The sequence below is a fragment of the Manacus vitellinus genome, unplaced genomic scaffold (assembly GCF_001715985.3).
Source record: "Manacus vitellinus isolate BGI_N305 unplaced genomic scaffold, ASM171598v3 scaffold_93_pilon, whole genome shotgun sequence".
In the NCBI taxonomy this organism is placed as follows: Eukaryota; Metazoa; Chordata; class Aves; order Passeriformes; family Pipridae; genus Manacus; species Manacus vitellinus.
In genome coordinates, this window is record NW_021940884.1 from 1,078,609 (window position 1) to 1,088,998 (window position 10,390).

Consider the following 10,390-nt stretch of genomic DNA (forward strand, 5'->3'; position numbering starts at 1 on the left):
ATGGCCCTGGTCCTTTCTGGAGGTGAGTCACTCCCCATCCTCCACTGCCAGCCAATAGCCCAGGCTACGAGAATGGGCACGGAGTGATGCTGCCAGTGGCAGGCCCCTGGCAGCCAACAACCCTCCTCCTGCTCAGACCCCATCTCTCCTCCCTCCTGTCACCGCTCTGTCCCAAGAACGAGACATAATTTCTACCCCATCTGTCAGAGGCTTGTGGTGAGCAGCAGGGAGCACCTCTGCTCCTGTTGTCCTCCGGGCAAGTGCTGCTGCCCACGTGCTCAGCCTCCTGGCCTCATTTTCTGTTCACTTTCCTCACACCAGTCCCTCACACCACCTCGTGCTTGGCCAAGGGCACCCTGTGGGCACCCGAGGGCTCATCTCTGATTGTACCGTGGGCTTGCTGTGATGTGCGTAGCCATAAAAGCTGCTTCCTTCCCACAGGGCTGTTAAATCCAGGTGCTGGATCCCCCCACAGAAGCTGGTGTGTAATTCTGCAAATGCTCACATACCTCTTAATTTGTTCAGGCTTTTCTTAAAGGAAAAAATACCTCAAGATGTATCGTTCTGACTAATCCTTGTTCCCTGCATGTCACTGCTACTCAAGTGGCTGATGCGAGGCAGGGATGAAGCACAAGAGTGCTCTGGGCAGAGGAGAGGACTGCAGGCACCTTGCCATCAGGAAGGCAGCTCCAGTGGGGCCTGATGCCAGAGGGATGGGCTTCCTGGAGAGCCTGGCCACCAGCATGCTGTCTCTGAGACAGGGAGCTGGAACCCTGCAGCCCTGTGTCCCCACAGGCCCCATTGCTGGGACTCAGATAGAGACTGTTCAGTTGGAAAGGTTCTGCAGCAGGAGAGGGGCAGCCACAGAACTACTGGCCTCTTCACCCAAAATGGTGAGGGCACTGGAAGCCCTGTGGCAGCCCTTCGCCTCCCCCAGCAGCACCTCAGCAGAACAAGCCTGGCACGACCACAAATTATGGGGGAGGTTAAAGCCATCCGATGCCTTTAGCAGCCACAAATACGAGGTTACACTGACAGGCACATCTAGCTGGGCTGTGCCTGTCAGCTGCTTCTGCTCCAGGCTTCAGCCATGTGATTTCTGAAATGGGTCTTCCTGACACCCAGCAGTTTGACGTCAGCATCGCTGTGGTTGCTGCTGCCCCAGGTGCTCTCACAGAGCCATTTCCAGCCTATTCACATTGTTTCCTCACCATATGTTTGTACTAAAAAACAGTTGCAATATGAAGGAATAATCCTGCAAGATCTGGGCATGGCCAGCCTGCATGTGCCACAGGAGACCTGCCTGGTGCTGCGAGCACTTCCCGGGAGCAGTGACTCCTGGGCACCGTGGCAGGGCTGGGGCTGCCCACAGCTGGGGCCACGGCACAGGTGGGCATGGGCAGTGAGCAGGGGCCCGGCTGGTGACACAGCCACCAGCCCCTCCAGCCCCGGGCAGCACAGGAGGTGTGAACAAGGCAGTGGTGCTCTTGCAAGGGACATCACTAAGTACCCTCTGGCTCACTATGATAATCCTTAACTGGGGGCACTGGGACAAGCATTTACCTCTTCATTTTCTTAGCCATAACTGCTATTTCACTGCAGTTTCATTTCACGATATGGTAATATGCTATCCAGGAAAATCTTGCTACATGCTAATTTATCCAGTAGGCAAATTCCTTTTGGCTAATAAAAGTGCTTGCATGGGAAGCTCAAAACCCAGCAGCAATTAATTATTGACAGAGCATGTGAATTAGAGATAAAAGAAAAGTCATTCTTTCTCACACACAAGATAGTAAATAAATTTAATTATTGTACTAGAAGCAAGGGATCTTATTCTGTATTAAGTTTTATTAGCTGAGACATTTAAAAGCATGTCATCATAACAAAAAGGTCCTGTGTAATCCGAACTGCGCTGCTCTGTACAGCAGCTCTGGAATGAATAGGCTTAATTGAGCAAATGGGAGCAGATGGCTTCTGAACAGGCAGGTATTGTGCAGGTTTAGTGTCAATTAGCTTTGGTCTACGTATGCCTATGGCAAATTGCCTGTATAATGTGTCACCAAGGCTGACTTAACATTTCAGGTGCCCACCATGGCCAGGGGCTGAGAAGAAACAAAGTCAGAAGTGTTTGGGTCTGTGGGACCTATGGGAGTGACAGCGTCCCTCCTCCTGAACATCCTGCCAACACTTGCACAGGGCAGGAGGGACGCTGGGATGCCCACCCCTGCCTGGCCCCTCACTAACCCCCTCCTCTGCTTCTGCACAGGAATGTGATGCCCAAGACGCTGGATGGCCAGATCACCATGGAGAAGACCCCCAGCTACTTCGTGACCAATGAGGCCCCCAGGCGCATTCACTCCATGGCCAAGGACACGAAGCTGATCGTGGTGGTGCGGAACCCGGTCACCAGGGCCATCTCGGACTACACGCAGACACTCTCCAAGAAGCCGGAGATCCCCACCTTCGAGGTGCTGGCCTTCAAGAACCGGACTCTGGGGCTGATTGACGCCTCTTGGAGTGCAATCCGCATCGGGATTTATGCCCTGCACTTGGAGAACTGGCTCCAGTACTTCCCCCTCTCCCAGATCCTTTTTGTCAGTGGTGAGAGGCTCATCACTGACCCAGCAGGGGAAATGGCCAAGGTCCAGGACTTCCTAGGCCTCAAAAGGATTGTGACAGAGAAGCATTTTTATTTTAATAAAACCAAGGGGTTTCCCTGTCTAAAGAAGCCAGAGGACAGCAGTGCTCCCCGGTGCTTGGGCAAGTCCAAGGGTCGAACTCACCCCAAAATAGACCCAGATGTCATCCACAGACTGCGGAAATTTTACAAACCCTTCAATGTCATGTTTTACCAAATGACGGGCCAAGATTTCCAGTGGGAGCAGGAAGAAAGTGATAAGTAGAAACACAAGATCAGGAAAAAACCTTTTTTTTTTTTTGAGATGGGAGTCATCATTTGAGACTCAAAACTCACTCGAGGCCAGAGGCTCAGCCCTGTGCGTTCCAGGCTCTTGCGCTGTCCGGGCTGCAGCCAAAGTTGCTCCGCGTGTCCACTTCTGAAACTGCAGTGGCTTGTCACCTCGGGCTGCTCTCGGGCTCTCCCCACCACGACAGTGGGGGTCAAGGGTGGGTGGGAGGAGGAGGAGGAGGCAGAGGGAGCAGGGCTCCTTGGGGTGATGGGGTACTTTGTGTTGACATTTCACTGCTGGTGTCCCCCTTGCCGCCAGGCAGGCAGGACCAGGCTTCCTGCCACAGCGAGCTGGGTGGGAGGGCAGCTCCCAAAACCCAGCACTGGGACAAACCCATATATTTGATTTCTCCTGCCCTGGATTTTAGTTTTTCCCAAACAACGGCATCAGGTCTGGTAAATTCACGCCGTGTGCACTCATATGCACACTGCTCTTAGTGTGTGGAAGGAATGAAGCCAGTTATGCTGCAATGGAACTATGTACAGAACTTCATTTGCACCACATGTTTCAATTACTTGTTGCACTAAAACTAGAATTTACTAAGTGCCACAAACACCTGGGCCCAGTTCTCCTCCGACTGGTACATCTCCACTGTTGGAAGAGAGTTGTTCCTGCTTTGCTGGGATGCTCAGTGAGGTCAGAACTGGGATCCTCCCAGACTCTCACCCTCCTAGAAGCTGAAAGAACATTCCCCAGGTTTCCAGGAGCAAGCCAGGCTCCCAGTGCCCGGCCAAGGCACAGCATGAAGCCACACCTTGTCTGTGCAGCACCTCCTGGCGAGGCCGTGCCGTGCCCTGCTCACAGTTCGGAGCCGGGCGCTCCCGGGGGTGGCTGCAGGGCAGAGGTCTGAGGACAGCCCCAGCACAGGGTCTGACCATTGGGACCCCTGGCACTGCTGTTCATTTGCACCTTGAAAATGCAATCCCTGCTGCTTGCTGTGGACAGCTGGGGTTGCAGAACAGGGAAGCAGCCTTCATCATACTTCAGAATTACAAAACAGTAATTAATTCCCAGGGCAAGCACTGCTCAGCACACAAAACCTGTGCTTTCTAGTGGAAACGGCCAAGTCAACTAAATTTGCAAATCCTGGTAGAAATTGTAGACTAAACCTATATCCCAGCTGGATCCTCCAACGCCATGGGAGCTGCTTGCTGGGCCCAGCAGAGAGCAGGAGCAGTGCTTCGACACAGCTGCAGGGTTCCACCTCCATCGCTGAGGAAAATGAGAGAGAGAACAGGCAGAGAGAGAACAATGGGGAAGAAACACAGAGCTGCTGAAACGGTCCCTCGCACGCTCGGATACTGCCGGCTGCTCCCTTTGCTCTGATGAGGGCTACAGATGCCTCCAGGGTGGGATGTAATGACATGCAAGCCCCGTGCTGTTGGACAGCAGGTCCCTGGCAGCATGGAGAGCGGGATTGCTGCGGGAGAACCAGGACTCAGCTCTGATTAATGGAGAACTCCCTACGGCTCCAGCTAACCAAATGAAATCAGCGTTGCACTGGGTGACAGACTGAACCTACTTGGGGTTCCAGGGCCTGTCGTGTGGTTCATTACACCATGAAGTGGTGCTGGTGCCTTGTATTGGATGATAAAAGCTGAAGCCATTTGGACAATTTACTGCATGGGCCATGCTGGAGGGGCACCACAAGGTCCCTGCTGACGTCACGTCAGTTCCCATCAGCCTGGTCAGATTTAAAATCAGCTCCTGATACAGCACAGTTTTCAGAAACCCACAAACTTCCAAATTATTACAGGAAAATTGGAAGTATGTAATAGGAATAATTTTACAGTGCTTCACATATTATTAAAATGTCAGAACAGGTCCTGAACTAAACCTGTTGTTGCATAATTTGGATTTGGTGCAAGATACTTATTGGAAGATGAGGAGCTCCAGGCCCAATGTTCCTGTCACCAGAGGGATATCCAGGAATCTCTGCCTGTGTCCAGCATGCTGCAGTCCTGGCACAGTGTTGGGCTGGCCCTGGCGGACAGTGGAGGTGGTGGACTGGTGGCCCTGGCTGCCCATCAGAGGGGCTCAGCCCCAGGGGACGATGGTTCTTGGGTGGGCCGGGGAGACGCTGTGCCCACTGCGCCTCTCCCGCCTGCCACTCCACATCCACTCCTATTATTTCTGCCATATATTCAGAGGTTTATTTTTTATACCAGATGTCATCTCCAGCTTGGCAGGAGCTGATGTGTGCCCAGTGGGAGAGGAGACCCCGCTCCCCTGCCCTGAGCGGCTGCCCCATGGACACCAACCACTTCAGCATGGTGGGATAGGACTCCCCTGCCCCCAACCCTTTCCCGAGGTACACACCAGGCACTCTGGGGTGGGCTGGGGGCACAGGGACTGGGGGAGGTTATTCTGTTTTGTTCTTCTGAAATGCACCCCATGGCTGCTGCGCTGTCACCAGGGCTGGAGGGAGAATTATTTTCTATATGGCTGGAGAGTGGTGTGCCAAACGAGAGTCAGGTTAGTAACACCTTTTTTTTTAAACTATTCAAATGTCAGCATTAGAATACACAGGAAATTGAATTTTGTATTTGGTTTCAATTAGCAAAGCATAAATTATATTTAATTTTATATACAGACTGGGTGATTGATTGTTCTGGAAAAGCTGGTACTTTCTGGTTCAGAGACTGAAAATGGAGAGTTGATCTGTTCTGAACCCAACCTGCTGTGCTGTCGCCTCCTCCCAAATGCGTCTCTGTCGGTCGGTGTCTCTGTACCTGAACGACATGACCGTCTGGAACTGAACCCTGGAACCCACAGCACTAAACAATAAATCGTTGTAGCAGCTGCATTTCTCGATTCCGTTTCTCTTGGACCCCCCCAGCAGCACCAACACCCCATGAGTGGGAGCCACGACAGGACAGCGCTGGCCATGATCTGCCACCTGCCAGCCCAGCTGGCTGCCCCTTCCTCCCCCATGGGCCACAGCTCCACCACTGCCAAAAGGGCCATACTGCAGCCAGGACCAGGAGGAGGACCAGGACCACCTTGGTCCTGACCAAGGCCAGCCTGTGTGTCCTGCAGTGAGGTTTGTCCCTGCAGTGGGGGACAGCTTTCCTCACTGACCTCGCAGCTTGGGGTGCACCTCCCAAGGTCACAAAGAACAAATCCCCAAGCAATGCCTGGGAAGTTTCAGTTGCTGATTAAGGATAAGTCAGTGGATAATAAAAGGAGAGAGAGGGCTGGCTGCCAGGCAAAGAAATTAGGAGGAAATTTTTTTAATCTTATTTTGTGTGCACAATTTCCTGCTCATTTGAAAAAGGTTATTTCGCAGCAGAGCCCTATTGTGTCATCTGATAAAAACCACGGAAAAACTTTTATCAACAAGATTAGGAAGTAGTGAACTATAAAATTGCTAATTATTTTCTGGTAAATTTACTTTTAAATAACTTTAGACACCAATTACAGGCACCATTAAGCACCATTAACACTGGGTATATTTACCAAACAGGGATGGAATACTTATTCAAATCAAGATCATTTTGGTGTAGACTTTGCTGTTTGGAAAGCAGCCCCTTCTCACCAGATGTTTAAAAAGCCATCGGAAGATCAATTACACCTCAGGGTCCTAATCTTTGAGTTGTGGTGTGGTATAATTCAGCCCTTGAAGGATACACCTGTGAGCAGGGACTAGTGCCCTGCGGAGGTGCCCCGGCAGCACCCGCGCCTTAACGTGGCACTGAGGCCAGTGTACTCCTCTCCCCCAAGCCCCGAGAGAGTCCCATATTCAGCTGATCCAGCTGTCTCTTGCAACGCCTCAGTCTCTGCTCCGAGCAGGATTCTACCCCCCTTGGCCCACCCTGTTGGAGGGCAGCGAGCGCAGCTCTCGTGGCAGCCGCTGCCCTGTATCTCTGCAATGCTGTAGCTGGGAGCCTCCCACTGCCTCCTGGGATTTGCTCTTCAAAGTGTTCACCAGTTCCCCATGCCCTCGGGAGCGTGTCCAGCCAGTGCAGTGCCGCAGGCTGCCCCAGTGCTGCATCCTGGCTCCCGGGAGCAGGCGCCGGGTGCTCTGCACTGCGATGAACACCAGCACACACCTCCTAATTGGAGGTTGCCAAGCGGCTGTCAGAGAACTGGCTGCAAAGCTGCTACCTGCTCCCACTTTTCCTGCTGTCATCTTTGACATCCTCATTATTTATTAACTGCCCTGTACCCAACAGGCTGCCACCAATGTGGAGATGCTCAGATTATGCAGGTTCGATATTCTGCCTGCCTCCAAGGTCACGTCCTCCAGGATGTCTTGCAAGCCAGATTGAAGAGGTACCAGCAAAGATGCAACATGTTCTGTATATGCCAATGCCAGGTTTCAAACAGAGCCCTTTGAATAAGGATGACTTACTACATGGCATCATAGAATCTTTGAATTGTTTAGGTTGGAATAGTCCTCTAAGACCATTGAGTCCAACTACTCCCCCAGCACTGCCAAGGCCACCACGTGTCCCCAGCTGCCACATCTACATGGCTTCCAAGTCCCTCCAGGGATGGTGACTTCATCACTGCACTGAGCAGCCTGTACCAGGCTGGACAACCCTTTCCATGGAGAAATTATTTCCTAATATCCAGTCTAAACTGGGCCTGATTCCCTGGTTGTCTTGTACGTGCTGTATGTTGACACTCAAGACGATCTGCTCCATAAGCTTCCCTGACACCAAGGTCGGACTGACAGGCCTGTAGATCCCTGGAGGCATCCTGAGCTCTTCAGGACTGCCTCCCAAGGAACTCTGTCAACCAGGCTCCTCAGCAGGTCAGTCTGCCCTCTGGCTGTCCAAGGAGGCAGCTCTACTGACCACTCTTACTCCTCCGAGAACCCAAATGCTATCATTTTGGGTTTGTTGTGCCCCAGATGGGCTCTGATCACATGGTGGTATCAGACCCTGCTGCTCACTGCTGTTCCCGTTCCTCTGTGCAGCAGCTCTGCATTCTGCACCTGCGTCAGCAAACACAGGACCCAGAGTGTCAGCGAGGAGCTCTGCCATCACCTCTCATACCCTGGGACCAGGAGGGCAGCAGTGTGGGGATCAGTCAGCTGGGCAGGTTGCAACACCACAGTGACCCGTTCCAGCTCTGTCAGCAGGAATAACCCTGCCCTCGGCCGCTGCCTCCCTGTGCACTGGTGCCTGTGACCTTGGGCCCTGCAGCGCCCTGTGCCAACAGCCTGTGACATCCTACTCAGTCCAGGCAGAAACAAATAAACAAACTGATGCTGTCACCTCCCAGCTTTCCTGGGACACCGTGCTTGGAGTTTTTTGGTTTTGCTGACCTCAGAAACTTTCCCTCTATGAGTCATTTGCTGGGAAATAAATCTGATTAGAAAATTCTTGATTCCTTTTAAGATGCTCTTCTGACTCCAGGTACAAGACTGGAAATCAGAAGAAATAGTTTGAGGGTCACATCACTACTACTTTATACCACCAACAGGGATGTTTTGAAATTTTTAGTTGTAACGCAAGGTCTGATACCAAATATCAGCACTTGCCCATATGCACCCTGTGGAAGGAGAGAGGCTGCCAGATTTACCTACATGTTAACAGGAATTTCTGCTCTCACTCCTGCTGCCCCATTGTCCCACAGGGCCCAGAGGGAGGGTCACTGTGTGCGCAGTCTCCAACAAAATTGGAATTGAGGTAACTGGGATTATTACACCACCACATTTGTGACTAAAGTCATTATGTGCAGAGACATACTGGTAGCTGAAGGACAGAATTAATATAGTAAGTAATCCTCTCCCTTTAGCAATATCTTTCTGCATGAAATAATGGTTTAATGTCTAACTTTTCCTGGCACACGCATTTCCTCATAACAAACACTTATATGAGATGCAGCTATTTATATTTCAAGGCAAAAAGCATGGAGTGTAATGGACTCTACTCTGACTATCTGCCCATGAAGAAATTTCACTATATCATGGGAAACGAGGAAAAACATTTTATTTGGAGGCAATTTCTTTCTGTTTAAGCCGTTCTTATCTTCTTGCCTCCTTCTCTATCAGAAGAAGGGATATTTGCTGTCTCTGAGTCACCTCTCCTGCTTGTGGGGCATCTGTGCTACCCAGGATCCCCTGCCCAGCAGGGACCCTCTGGCAGCTCCTGAGCACCCCTCACAGCAGGGGAACAGCCCTCTCCAGGGGGTTTCCTACTGCCTCCAAAGCGGTGTGGGGGGGTGTCAGCTCCAGCAGTGTGAGCCAGCCCAGGGGCAGCGAACTGTTCTCCATGACTGCACTGCCCAGCCCTGGCAGCCCCCGCTGCTCTGACCCTAGTGAGGAGCTCCCGGCTCCGCTGCACTCTTCACCTCCCACAAGGCTAAATCCAGAGAGCTGCACAGTGGGGAAACTTGCCTCCAGGGTGTTGCTGCCTGTACTCACCAAGGCAGATCCCACAAATATCCACACTGTGCACGAGCAATGACGTTTCCCTGGCAGTGACGCTGCTTAGTGAACTGATCCAGATGATGCAGGAAATGTCTGTGTAATGAAGGCAAACGGCACATCTGGCAATTTTCCACCCAACTGACAGAGATAAACAGTTATAAATATACCCTGTTAATAGTGTAAGCATCCTTCAAAGCTTGTTTGGAGAGGCTGCGGGGTCAGTGTGCAGCAAGGGCTGGTGCTGCAGCCAGGCACCTGAGCGGCAGGTCCAGCAGAGCCACAGGTAAAGCAGAGCCACCAGGTACGGCAGAGCCACCAGGCCTGCAGCCCTTGCTAGCAAAATCAAATGTGGCAGTGGCAGAGGGAGACACTTCCCAGGGAGAGAGAAGGGTTTGGGAAGCTCTAAGTGCAGCTGGCAGCACTGCCAGGCAGTGGCATCGCCCTGTCAGGTGCTGGCTGAGCCGCACTCCCCCAGCCACAGTGCCAGCTTGGTCAGCAGGTGCTCCAGTGTTCCCACCCCAGGGACCGACATCTGTCCCCCTCCCCAGGGACCCTGTGCAGCACCCAGCTGTTCTCAGCTGGGATTCAGCCCTAGTTCAATGAGGGGAAGAAAATGGCTGGGTTTTGCCTGGATCTAAGAAAGTTACTGCAGGAGAAGTTGCAGTTAATGAAAGGAGTGAAGAATAAGCAAGTCACGAGGGTGGCCTCACCTCTTGAAGGATTTTGTCTGAGAAGAATAAGCTGAGAGCAAATCTTCTGACAAATTCAGCTTTTTCCAGGGAATCATAACATTCACATGACATGTGAAGCCACAGGACTGGATGCTGTGCCTGCATCGGAAACCTCTCCCTGTCCAGTGCTGTGGTGGAGGATGGAAAAGTGCTCCATTTCCTCAGTGTTCCCAATTCACCTGGGAGAAGTGTCTCATCACAGTTAATTCCTGCTAATTTAATCTCATTTCTCAACACTGTGGCTGGCTGTTCCTCCCCATCCCATGGTTTCAGAGGCTGGAGCGACTGGCCAGTGGCAGGAGCTGCTC

General features: G+C 52.1%; 1 protein-coding gene across 1 annotated transcript; it reads left to right on the forward strand.

Annotated features, from left to right (window-relative positions):
• On the forward strand, positions 1-3,105 carry HS3ST4 (heparan sulfate-glucosamine 3-sulfotransferase 4). The gene is made up of 3 exons (XM_018086366.3): positions 1-22; positions 322-391; positions 2,267-3,105. Exons 1-3 carry the CDS (start codon positions 1-3, stop codon positions 2,901-2,903), a joined length of 729 nt encoding a protein of 242 aa, XP_017941855.1. The 3' UTR covers positions 2,904-3,105.
• Positions 3,106-10,390: the final 7,285 nt, after the last annotated feature.